Raw genomic sequence first — 13,152 nt, forward strand, 5'->3', positions numbered from 1 at the left:
AAGGATGAATAAGTGATAGGGTCAATGGATGGATTCATGAGTGGATGAGTGGATGGATGGGTGGGTGGGTGGATGGATGGAAGGAAGGATTGCTAAGTGAAAGGGTCGATGGAGAGAGGATGGATGGATGGATGGATGACTGAAAGGGTTGATGGGTGGAAGGATGAGTGACTGAGTGGATAGATGAGTAAGTGAAAGGATGGCTGGATGGGTGAAAGGGTACATGGCTGGATGGATGGATGAGTGAATGGATGGATGGGTAGAAGAGTGGATGGATGAGTGTACAGATGGATAGGGTGGATGGATGGATGGATAATGGATGGATGAGTGAAAGGATGAATGAAGGGATGGATGAGTGAAATGATAGATGGAAGGATACATGATGGATAGGTTTGCAAATGGTTGAATATGTTTGGATATGGCTGGGCTTACTTAATTACTATTGCGCGACATCTGATGTGTCTGTAAAACGTATCCAATTGTCCTGAATTTTGACCTCCTGTCCTGAATTTGTGTCCTGAATTTTGACCCTGTGTCCTGAATTTTTACACTCACCGTCCTGAATTTGCACCAATGCCAGTTGGTCACCCTAGTACTGACCCAATTTTGTTTTGTTTTATGGGCAGGGCTGGGTTGTCGGCCAGCAGGGGGAGGAGTGGTGGGCACTTTCTAAGGGATGTATGACGGTACCTCACAAACGCTCACATCGTATGCCATAACATCGTAATTGTTACATCGCATGTTCCCTTAGATGGCGAGTAATCACAACGCATTCCATTACAACGCATTTGTATAGCAATGCATGCAAAATACATTTACACCGCATATGTATTTTGCAAGCTTTGAAATTGCATTTTTTTACCCTTATACGCATTTCCCTTCACCCGACCCTAAACTCTAATCTTTGAATTTTCCGTAACGTGCTAAGTGACGAATATCATGGCTCCTAAATTGTTTTCTAAACTCTATGATCATTCTCGCGAGTGCATTATCTACCGGCCGACTGTTTAATTTGGATACCTAATGTAACAATTGTTTTCCAAAACGTCAATGCTTCAATTAAATCACCACATAATCTAGCTATTTTTGATGATTTGTAAACGCAATAAAACACTCTCAACTGTAGGTTTCTGTTAAACTCTGGAAGTTGAAGTGTTTACACTCTAGCTCATACTCAATTAATTTGAAAAGAAATAATTTAGTAAATTACATATTTTGAAAAATAACTGCGATTGACTTGGTCGTGCTTTTGTGATATTACACACTGAAGTGCAATTCATTGCTGCTATCGTCGCAATGCCACTGCGATACACTAAAAATAGACTTTCCCGTAAATAACCTGATTCATGAGGGAAATTACATTTAAAAACCTCACAAACTAAATGCTTCTCTTTAGTTCCCCCTTACGGATTTATGTTGCGTCATTTCTCCTTCCTTCCAATTCCACAGCGTTTCTGAAAGTGCAGTCATCTGACACCCAACTTTATCCTACACCCACATTCACCCTCTGTGAGTCCCCACAGTTGTTTTCCATCTATCATTTGACATCAGATTTAACTGCCCTTTGAAGGGAAGACGTCACTTATTTTCCCTCTGCAGTGTTGTGCATTTTCATTGCCAACCCTGTGTCATGCATGTTTGGCACTGGGGAATGGGTGTGCAACAGATAGACATCTAAGTGGATCGATTGGGAATAAGGAATGTGCCAAGAATTATATGAGCTACACACCTTGACCCACTGCAGAGCAGATGCACCATTTCTAAATAAAAAAAATGTCGATGCCTCCCATATTATCCTACTTCTCCATCATCACTACTTTTCCAATCCCTGCTGTATTCTTAGGTGCAGATGTATGGCATTTGCACACATTTTTAGTTCAGACCTAGTCATGGAATTAAAAGCACCCTTATCGGAAGCCATTAAACTTTTTTGTATGTAAGAGAATTTAGAATAAGTTGTTTCCCACAATGGTTGTTTATTTTGAAGATAAAGGCAATAATAAAGTTGTTCCACTTTCAAGTTGAGTTTTTATTCAAATTGCATTTCTCATGTAAAAACGACAGGCGTTGCATCAATGGGATTAGGCTTGTCCGCGCCGATGAAAATAACCGCATACCTACATATGATGTCCATCATTTATGTCTAAAATACTTCAGAACAATATGTGTGGATTTAGGGGCATTCTCCAGCATGGTCTGGAATAGACCATGGTGCCACTTCCAAAGATACGATTCCTGAGCACCTCAACTTGTGCCAGGTGCCTACTAAAACGTTTCAAATTAAAGTTCGATTTCACATGCCAAATGTATATCTGCACACATCCGCATTTGAGCTCTTGATGTCAGACAGCAAATTTGTTTGAATCAGAATAGCAGACCTGTTGGAAAAGCACATTGTTCCACCTTACATGACGCCCCGAGGCCCGGTGAGTGCTGTTGTGCTTTGAGGCCAAAGAAGTTCTCCCGGGCTCTATGGCCCAGCGATCAGTTTTACGTGCTCAACCAGGTATTGAAGTACGATAAGACCCTGGGAGTGTTCAGCACTCTGGCATCACAGTGGATAACAATGAGAGGCAGCCTTATTGCTGCAGGCAAGGTAACTGGTCACGCATAGTGCACCTCAGATGCTGTAAATTCCTTGTATTAAAGAGAACAAGGGTCCTAAGGAAATAAAACAATTCGATTGAGTAAACAATAAAATTATAGACCACAATCAGTACTATAATCAAGTTTCCTACACCCAGCCGGGTGAGGAAATATTTAATTTAAGATCAAAGAGAATTCAGTTGACCTGGGGAAGGTCACATACAAACATTTAGATCGGGCACAGTCCTGCACCTATCCCAAAGTCAGAAAACATATAGTGAGAAAAGTAAACAAGTCAAGAAAAGAGTTTTTACAGAAAAAAAACTTTGGAGCCAACTGTTGCTTGCAAATTATTACACAGTTTCAACAAGTTTCGACATAGTGTCTACAGAACAATATACAAATGAATTTCCTGCAAAACTGTTTAAGCGTCAACGTTTCGATCCCCTGGCTCCTAATGAACCAGGATCATCATCAGGACTATATTAATCATTGCCTATTTTCATTACGAACGCCTGCCGATTCCCTTGATGGTCTGGGTCAGGCGCTGTTATGGGTGACCAAGGTGCCCGGATTTTAGGGTGCCTTGATGTGGACGGAGTAGGGCTTAGATCAGCCGTGACCTCACGGGTGAGTCCTCGGTAGTCGGGCGCAAGATTGGGAGTGCATTGTTCCTAGGGTTGTGGAGCTGCTTTGTTTGGGCGGTATTATTGCTTTCGTCGCAGTTTGCTCGGCAATAGGCTGATGGTGGAGACTCGATGGTCTCTCTCCTCATCTCAGGCAGCGAGAATCCGCCGCTCTTCTAATTCCTTGTAAGCACCTATACTACCATTAACACCTAAATACGACCGAAGTTCTGTCCCACTGGAGAGAAAAAGCAATGTCACATGTACATTATGTGACATAAAATTCAGCCGGTGAAGACATGGGGAAAATTTGGAAGATCATCTACGCACTAGCATCTAAACGGTTTGCCATCAGAGGCAATTGAATGCCGCCAAAAGGAAGAGATACTCTGAAGAGGTGCACTTAACTTCTGTCACCGCATTACCGAATGCCAGATCGCCTGGACCATCCATCATCCATCCATCCACCCACCCTTTCATCCATCCATCCACCCATCCTTCATCCATCCACTGTTCCACCCATCATTCATCCACCCACCTTTTTACACATCAATCCTCCCACCCTTTCATTCATCCACCCACCCTTTCATTCATCCACCCACCCACCCTTTCATTCATCCACCCACCCACCCTTTCATTCATCCACCCACCCTTTCATTCATCCACCCACCCTTTCATCCATCCATCCATCCTTTTGTGCCGGACAGTTTTTCATCCATCCACCCATCATTCATCCACCCACCTTTTCATCTATCCACCCATCATCCATCCACCCTGTCATCCATCCATCCATCCACCCATCCATCCACCCACCCATCATTCATCCACCCACCTTTTCACACATCCATCCAATTATAACACGTTTTCCTGTCAGTGCCGTGTGAAACACCTTACAATAATAACATTGCGTGATGCTTACAATGATGCGTGCCAATGTCTAAATAATAAACACTGCTATTATAATAAGCAATGCTATTATCACATCATAATAACATCGCGTGACTGCATCACGAAACACCTTACTATAATAATTATAACATCATAATAATATTGCGTGACTGTATTAATGTACTTTTGTGCCGGACAGTTCTACAGGAACAGTGATTAATTTCCCGTCTGTGCATGCTATTATAAATCATAATTACATTGCGTGACTGTATTAATTTACTTTTGTGCTGGACAGTTCTAGTGGAACAGTGGTTATTTTTCCATCTGTGCATGCTATTATAACAGCATAATAACATTGGGTGTACTTTTGTGCCGGACAGGTTAGTTTCAATAACATCAACATATAGTTCATATTATACCAACGCTTACAATGCTTACAATTTTAACATCGCATTAACTTTTACATCGTAAAGTTGCGTTTACATCGTAAAAATGCGTTGTTCTGGCTTACGTTGCTGTGCCCTACGATGTAAACATTTTTGCGATGTTCTAGTTTGGTTGTAATGTCCTCGCAAAGTGATCACTTCTTTGCGATGGGTGTTCACCCTTTCTAAGTGCTCATAACTGTTTGGCCAGCTGTCTTGGGCCGGCCAAACAGTCATGTGCACTTAGCATGGTCTCCACCCGGATGTATTGCAAGGCTGGGTGGAGAACATTCACAGGCTCCCACTCCCTGTCTGAGCGATGAACCATGGCGCTCAAACGAATCACGATACTGCTGTCATGCTGGTGACCGAAGCGTCGTGATTGGCTAGCTGAGTCTGAGAACCTGTGTGCTATCTGCTTTCGTGCATAATTGACAGACGGTCGGATGAAAGGCGGCAGCCAGCAGGTAAGTGAAATTTTCTTTTCTTATTTTTTTTTAACCCCAATCCTCTCCCCCACCACTACTGCCCCACAGCAGCAGACACTGAAGTGAACATGGAGAAACAAGTTTTGTAAAACACGCTTAGTACAATAAACGGACCTCTACCGAAAAGATTTGACAATGTTTTTCATAATCATTAAGCCAACGCCTATTGGCTTTAACAACATGTTTTCACGATAAACCTCCACTTGACTACAGACTCCGACAGGTTTTTCAAAGATAATATGCCACCTCCTTATGGCTTTTATCAAAGGGTCCTTCTCAATCACTCAGATACTGCCCGTGAGCATTGACATCAGGGTTTATATGACTCCACAACAGTGTTTTATTTCCTGTAACTTTGTACGTCGGCACATAAAGACTCCCAAAATGCTGAGGTTGAATTCCAAAAATCCTCACAACCACTGGGCTTTTCTGGATCTATCTGGCAGGTTTGAAAGTTTACAATTTCACTGACAACCCCACCAAACATGCCCAAGTCAGTAAGGATGGCCAAGCAAGCACAGCGTTCCGTCCGGGGCAACCGGAGGCAGGTGCAAAGTTTCTAGGATGAAAGGAGCTCATCTTAGAATTTTGTAGGGCTAATCTTCCCCTGGGCCACTCAATGGTGGTAGTTCTGTGTCCTGTCTGCACGTGAATGGCCTACTCTAGATAGCACCTTTCTCTTAAATAGATTTCTGTCTGATACTATCCATAGGCATCTGGCCTTATATTACATGACAGATCCTGTATGTTGCAGCTCATAATTCAATTTTAGCACAGATTTTGGTGGGCGGGACTCCATTAGGGTAATCTTGGTCTATACCACAGCTCCAAAAAGCGAATAACGGAGTTTGCATGGATTGGAACCAGCTTTTACTGCCACCCACGGAAATCCTTTACCCTTCATACTTTTGACTTCAATGGCTGTACCGAAATAAAAATTAACAAACATTCAGTAGTGATCCACCCATTGTCCTCCTGCAGTCCTATCTCTTCTGCAAGAGCTCAAATTTCTAACAATTCCAAAGTGGGGCCCGGCTGTCTTAGAACCAGACTTCTACCTTAAAAGGCAGTTAATGTGTGGTGCTCTTCGACAGGCGATATTCTGCTACTTTCCCAAATTCCTTGCAGTCCTAAGAAAGGCTGCGTTTTCTACAACATAGTCTCTGATCTACATAGTCACTACAATTTTAAACTCTCTTTAATCCTCATTGAGAAGTATCCCTATTCATTCTAAATTTAGGAAAACAATTAAAACCTGACCTGGCTTTTTCTGTCACTCTTGTCTGTTTTCTGTCGTTCCTCTGTCATCACTAGGATGTCCTTCCTGGTTATCAAAGCAGTCTGCAAATTTCATTCATTCATGTACTTTTCAGCCAGTGGCAAAACTACTTCTCATGCATCCAGCAATATTATCTCACTCTGTGGCAGAATCCTAACTTGCCCTCTGTCTCCCTCCAGACGTTTCCCTAAATCCCAAAATGAGAGAGAGAGACCCACCATCCAAAGGGAGGGGTACCACAGAAGACCAAGGTCATAAAAGAAACCCCTTTGGATAATCAAAAAGAATACAGATCAAATGATGCTTGTAGAAGAAAACTCCATAAAATCTGTGGTGACAATTGTCCTAAAATTAAGCATTGTTGCAAATTACTTATAGCTGCTACAATTGGTCCGTGTATGATTTATTGGTTTTCTTCAGAAATAGGAAGTAGTTTTTCCTTTTAATGTCCCCACATTGTCTTGTATACTAATGTGTTTTTATGTGTTTTTGAAAAAAAGTTTGTAATGTGCTGTAGACCATAGGGTCTGAAGATTATTTAGCCAGAATTGGAAATGTCATGTATTATGTATGCATTTTGATATGTAGGTTTTTTAATTATGAATAAACTGGTATATTTTTTTTATATCTGTATTCTTTTTGAATAATCTTTTTTGATTGCATCCCTTGTGTCCACTACAATCCTACTGTTGAGAGGTGATGTGTATATGAATGGTGTGACAAGTGTAAATTATCCAAAGGGGTTTCTTTTATGACCTTGGTTTCCCTAAATCCAACATGGGTCTCCTGTTCGCCATATACCTCCTGCAATATACTTCCCTGCCTTCCAGACGCAAGTGTTCTGCCTCATGTAAATTTGTGAAAATGTTTTGGCTACGGTTATGATTGCCTTGCAAAATTTCCACTCCTGTGCAGACTAGTCTTTGCACGGGTGCTGGAATTGGAATTTGTTGGAAAGATTCAACAGTCAAACTCTCGGTCTGCTTGCCTCATTACGAGATGAGTGGACCGTAAGCTTTCTATCGACTGAGCCTCTGTGGCTACATTGACAGAATTCTTCCTCCAGTGACACAACAGAGTAGAAACTGTTGGAGGAAGGGCACTGCAATGCGCTTCCTATTTGCGGTGGACAGAGTAATGTTCTTAAAGAAAATTACTATAATAATGACCCCTATACCTTGGGAGTTAAACTCTCAAGGTGTGGGGTCATTAATTTTTTCGTTTTTAAAAAAAAAACTACTTTGGGAGTTTGTTTCTGAAAAACAAATTTTAAAAGCTTGGTGAACTGCTGTCAAAACCTTCCATCTTTCAATCATTTTGTACCTTAATGGGAACCACCGGTACAAAAATGATCGCTGGGACGTCAGTCTTATCTAAATTTGATAGATTCTACTCCATCTATCAAAGTCTACATTGGGCCCTTAGTTGTTAAATTCACTTGACAACCTTTAACTTAGAGCAAATACTGACAAAGACAGCGGGTCTCAGTTTTTTTAAAATAGGTCAATGGGTATAAGCCAATAGGTTTAGTTTTTTATTGGGGCAAGTCTTTGGTAATAGTGGATAACTTTGTGCGTTGCTCCCAGCTGTTCCAGAAAGAAGGTATTTTGATGAAGGTACCGCTTTGGCTACAATAATGTGGAAGCTGGGAGTTGGGCCCATTTACTGAACAGTGCCATTAGCCGAATTGAACATTACCCTCAAAGAAAAGTTCTGAAAAATGGAGTCAAGATGAAGTTTGTATTGTAAGTGGTGTACTTAAAAGGCATAAAAGGAAAAAATATTTCACAGATACTTTTAACAGTGGCCATATAGTTTTTGATGCGTTTGTAAGAAGGCTTATGCATGTGCACACCTTTACTTCATGAAAAAAATATTGCGAATCCAAGAACATGTTGTCATCACAGGGAACTAAACTAATGGATCTAGCATTAATGTGCAAATGTATGCAAACAGCATGAAATACTGTAAAAAAGCATCATTGTTTTTTCTTCCAAGCATTCACCCAACTTATTTCCTTTCCAAAAGGTGTGAACGTAACTGACCATGATGTTACATTTAAGAGCCTTTCAGATGTCCTTCAGGAGAGTGTTACTCCATATGTAGCTTCATTGCATTCAAAAGAATGTCCTGGTGAGTTCCCTTGCAAGTTGGACATTGACCAAAAAGAATATTAAAAAATATGTGCTTTATGTGAGAAATTCACTTTTACCTTTGTGACTTATTCATATGGAAAGCTAGTGATTTAAAAGTAATGGCGTGGCTGAATGATCCTGGAAGGGGAAGCGGTCCACTGTGTATTATACCTACAGAGCTAAATAGTGAGCAGAAGCTTATAGTATTGGTCTTATAAATGTAATTATTATGTGGACAATTTTTTGAAATCTCTGGCCGCTTATGTGAGGTTTGCATGTAAACAGTTTTCAGAGCAGCTTGTTTGTGACCTAGTGTTCTCTCTAGTCTTATGCTTGCGAAAAAGCTGGTGGGACACACCTGTGCAGTATTCCCACTTATTCAATCCACTGATAGCAAAACTGCATGCAGTATTTTCTTTGGACTAAATGTTAGTGCCTGTCCTTGATTTTTACAGTTTATTCTTTACACTTTATAGCACAATATGTGTATTGGAGCACTGTAGACTTGGGGGTCAGGGATCTGTAATAGTCTTCAAGTGAGAGAGAAATGTCTTGGACATAAGAGACCTGGTACTCATTCTGGTACAAATTCTAGAAAGTTCCCAACCAACCAACCAATAAATCTGTCCTCTCTCTACCTGGATAGTTCTAGTCCTACATGCTGATCTGATGTTATCAGTACAGAGAGAAATGCCTCCAGGTAGCCTACAAGTGTCTGCATTCAGGCACTTGATAGATGTGTGGACTGTTCTCATGGTAATGCTGAAGATACTGAAATCCCTGTTCACAAAAAAATACAGATACATCTGTTGGCCAAGTTGGATCAGTTGGAGAACATATTCAAAGCCTCATTTGCTTAACCAGGCACCATATCACTATCCTGTTCCTCTGATGTGTATTTTGTTGCGGAAAGGAGCCTCAGCTGGTAGCCCTTGAGGGCATAGAGTATGACATCATGAATGGGACATTAGCACATATTTGTACCCCTTACCTAGAAAGTACAACCTCTCTAATTATTCTCTCTGACTTAGATAGGACTACTTCGAGCCCCAATTATTGACCTCCTCTGATGTATCCTCTGCACCACATACTGTTAACGTAACTCTGAGGTATTTTCTGCATGTGGTGGCCTTTGAGCACATATAAACTTCACTAGCATTGGTACCTGGCTTAACCCCTTTCCATTTTGTTAATGGAAATACACTTCAGGGTCTGAGTGTGGATTCTTATTTAGGTCTGATATGTGCACCACGTTGACATACCACCTTTCAAATACTTGAGGGATTTTGGCAGCTGGTTGTTCATCTCTACAAATTAAAGGTTTTACTGTAAGGTGATGAATGTCAGGATTGATAAGAACTCCAACTACATGACCCCTCACAGTGCCTGAATACCCTCTTGGGTCATCAATGCGATGCGCAAATCAACATAACTTACCATTATTGATTCGGTAGACACGAGTACAATATCACCCACCATCTGCCAAACCAACTCCACAATCGCTTTGTATTTTAGAAATCCTGATTGATTTATTGAGTTCATTGGATCACATTTGAAAAATGTTAACAGAATAATGGCGCTCACTCCGAGGGTTATGTGCAAAATACATGGATGCTGAGAGCAGACTGGGATCGCTGTGCCTTTTGAAACACCATAGATTATTCATGGACTAAGAGCTGGGCTGTGTAGCTTCCCTCAGCCTGTGCCAAACCTTTGTTTCCTTTACTAGCTCTTACCTTAGCATTTACATCCATTTTATGCAGGACATCTTTTTCGGAAATTAATCCTATTGGGTTGTTTATTACTTGAAAGGTATTGGCCAAATGGTGCAGAAGCTTTTGGTGCAGCTGATGGGGCAAAATGTGAATGTGGACTATGATGAAGAAGATGATGACCAAGTTCAAGTAACCCGTAAGAGGACACACTGTTCTATGGCCTCTCTGTCTGGATGGTACCAGTCAGTAACCAAGGTATGTTGAAGGATTTGTCAAAATAACCATTATATATTTCCCATGCCTGAAACATAAATTGAAACCTGTGCCGAGGTTCAATCCTGGTGATGAAAAAAGTATTATACTCAATTTATTGCGCATAGGTTTTAACATTTTATATACCACAGTTTGTTGATGCAGCAGTATTTCTAATTTCGGCGATCTTGATCATTGACAGATTTTCTATGCAATCCAATACCACAGTAGTAATTTCAGAATGGTGGAACTTTTGCAACTCTACTTTCTAATTTTCATGTGCTATCTGTAATCTGAGTAAGTGACCCACATGGAGGATACATTCATGTGCTCCTGAATCAATGAGTAGGAGCTGACAATATTTTGTTGTTACAGATGTAAATATCCATTCACTGTTTTGTTCAAAATACTTAAAGGTTGGACACTGTTTCGCTCATGAAAAAATCTGATACTGAAATGTCAGTTTTGAGTTCATTACAGTTCCCAGCCCTGCCCTTTGAGTCCCCCATCAGCCCCATTTTCTTCTGAGATGCAGCCAGGCCCCTTTCTTGTGAACTATCACTGTATCAAAGAACAACCTTTTGAAGTGTAAAGGGGAGTCTCTATTACCCTTCCTCATGTGTGTCCCACCCAGTTCACAGAAACCTGGGAGAGAGGGGGTTCTTCTAGTCCTCATGTTTTTGCCAGGCAGGCCCGGGCTTCCAAAAATGGAACCCAGGGTCCTCCATGTAATTTACCATTGCAGGCACACTTGTACATTCACAGCACTCTTACTGTACAACACTTCTACCTCCATGCATTGTTCCATTATTGGCACACATACATCCAGCACACACATTCAGCATGTACACACTGTTCAGTACTGTAGCTTGTCTGTATTTTACTGTGGTGCGCTATTTACAGAAGCACTACTAGCACACACACCATGTACGCGCTGCACAACACTTCACCCTTCATGTATTGTACTTCACACAAACACACATACACCCAGCACATGCTTTCATTTCACAGCTCTACGTCTCTCATGTAATGTATTACTTGCATATACCTAGTGCATGCACTAACCACTCATATACTGCACAGTACTGCTCTACCCCTGTACTATACCCTTCCCAGGCAAATATGCATCCAGCACGGTCATTACTCCTGTGCTGCGCAGAACTCCACATCTACCTGATGTAGGCCAAGGGTGAGTTAAGCACACAGCTGCTGAATTTTAGATGAGTAAGCCTGTAGGCCTCACTCCAGTGACACAGTTAAAAAGGCCTGTTCACTTCCAGTGATCACTACACGGTATGCTGCCACCACCACCACCACCACATACGCGGTTGCTAACTCGCAATGCACAAGGGGGATGGCCCAGTTGGCATGGCGATTTTCACGGTGGCATACCGTTGTCGATGACTTAAATATGCACACAGGCAACAACTTGATCAGTGGAGCGAAGTTTGCTGCTCACTTCACGTTGGTCCTCCTCTGGCATATGGGGATCACCGACGTAACCCTGCACATAGGCAATGACTCGATCGGTGTAGCGGCCAACTACTCACACCTCGCTACAGCGATGCACTCTCCAGAATACCATTCACAGGCACACATACACCCAGCACATGCATATAACATACACACACTGCAAAGCAATACATACTAACCTAATGTAGGCCAATGGTGAGTTGAGCACACAATAGCAGAACTTTAGATGAGTAAGCCTATATGGCTCACTCCAGTGACTCGGTTAAAAAGAAGTGTTCTCTTCCAGTGATCACTACACGGTATGCTGCCTCCACTGCGACCGTGCTGCTTAATGCCTGGCAAAGGCAGTAGCCTTGTCTGCCACCACCCTCAACCACTGCTACTCACACCTCACTGAGTCTAAGGACCAGGGTATATCCAAAGTCCTCATGCTGTTGGGGCAGCAGATTGTCTGTTACAAACTTGCACCACTCATTAAAACCAATGCTCTGCACCTCTTTTATGAAGTCTACTTTGTTGTAGTGGATTTTGTCCGTGGGGTATGCAGAAGGGACTTAAGTGGTCAGATACACAGTGCATCAGCTCTAGTTTGTGTGGTTTTGCACAGTCACCCAAGATCTAAGCAACGCAAAGGAAAAGATGAAGACTGTATCGTGGCATCTTTCTTATGTCGCTGGTACATCTTTGTACGTGTACTTCCAGTGGAATTCTGAAAATATAGTTTCCTTTTAATAGGTTTCTTGACACTTGTCATAACTTTGATGCTGGTAAGATCTTCAACTGTGGTTGCCAAATGGCCAGTGGTCTTAGCCACAATTTCTTTAAATATCTACAGTTCTTGTAATGGTCTACCTGTTTAGTGGAGTTTTCACATCCTGAAGAGAGGGAAGTAATCTGAGCTGGTCTAACCATCCCCTTTTATGACTGTGACATTGCCCCACTTTGAAGAGCTGGAGGGTGCTTCAAAAATCTCCCTGATGATTTCTGCCTAGCCAAAATGGTATTTTCTCACCCTGGAACCTGGTTTTCCATTAGTGAAAATAGAGGTTTCTGATATTCTACTTCCCTCCCTTCTCATGCCACAGAAAACATCAAATTCTTGAATAGAATTTCAATAAACTGGATTCCAGATCACTTTGGAACGTTAGTTGAAAATGAACTTTAGAAGTATGTAGTAGAAACTTACTTTTGGAAACTACTTAAAGAAAAATCGAATTATATTGATCAAACATGAATCCAGTCCATTGATGTTGTCACTTTGTTAGAAAATTCATGTTTATTGATG

The 13,152-nt window shown here is 41.6% G+C and overlaps 1 protein-coding gene across 1 annotated transcript in view; it reads left to right on the forward strand.

The window, feature by feature from the left end:
• The window catches only part of ORC3 (origin recognition complex subunit 3), a 212,760-nt gene that overhangs the window by 53,458 nt on the left and 146,150 nt on the right, over positions 1 to 13,152 (forward strand). Inside the window, exons 5-6 of the mRNA XM_086926601.1 lie at positions 8,321 to 8,425; positions 10,240 to 10,397. Of these exons, the coding sequence (XP_086782727.1) occupies positions 8,321 to 8,425; positions 10,240 to 10,397 (263 nt within the window). The remainder of the gene's footprint in view (positions 1 to 8,320; positions 8,426 to 10,239; positions 10,398 to 13,152) is intronic.

Source organism: Lissotriton vulgaris, chromosome 6 (genome assembly GCF_964263255.1).
Source record: "Lissotriton vulgaris chromosome 6, aLisVul1.2, whole genome shotgun sequence".
NCBI lineage: Eukaryota > Metazoa > Chordata > Amphibia > Caudata > Salamandridae > Lissotriton > Lissotriton vulgaris.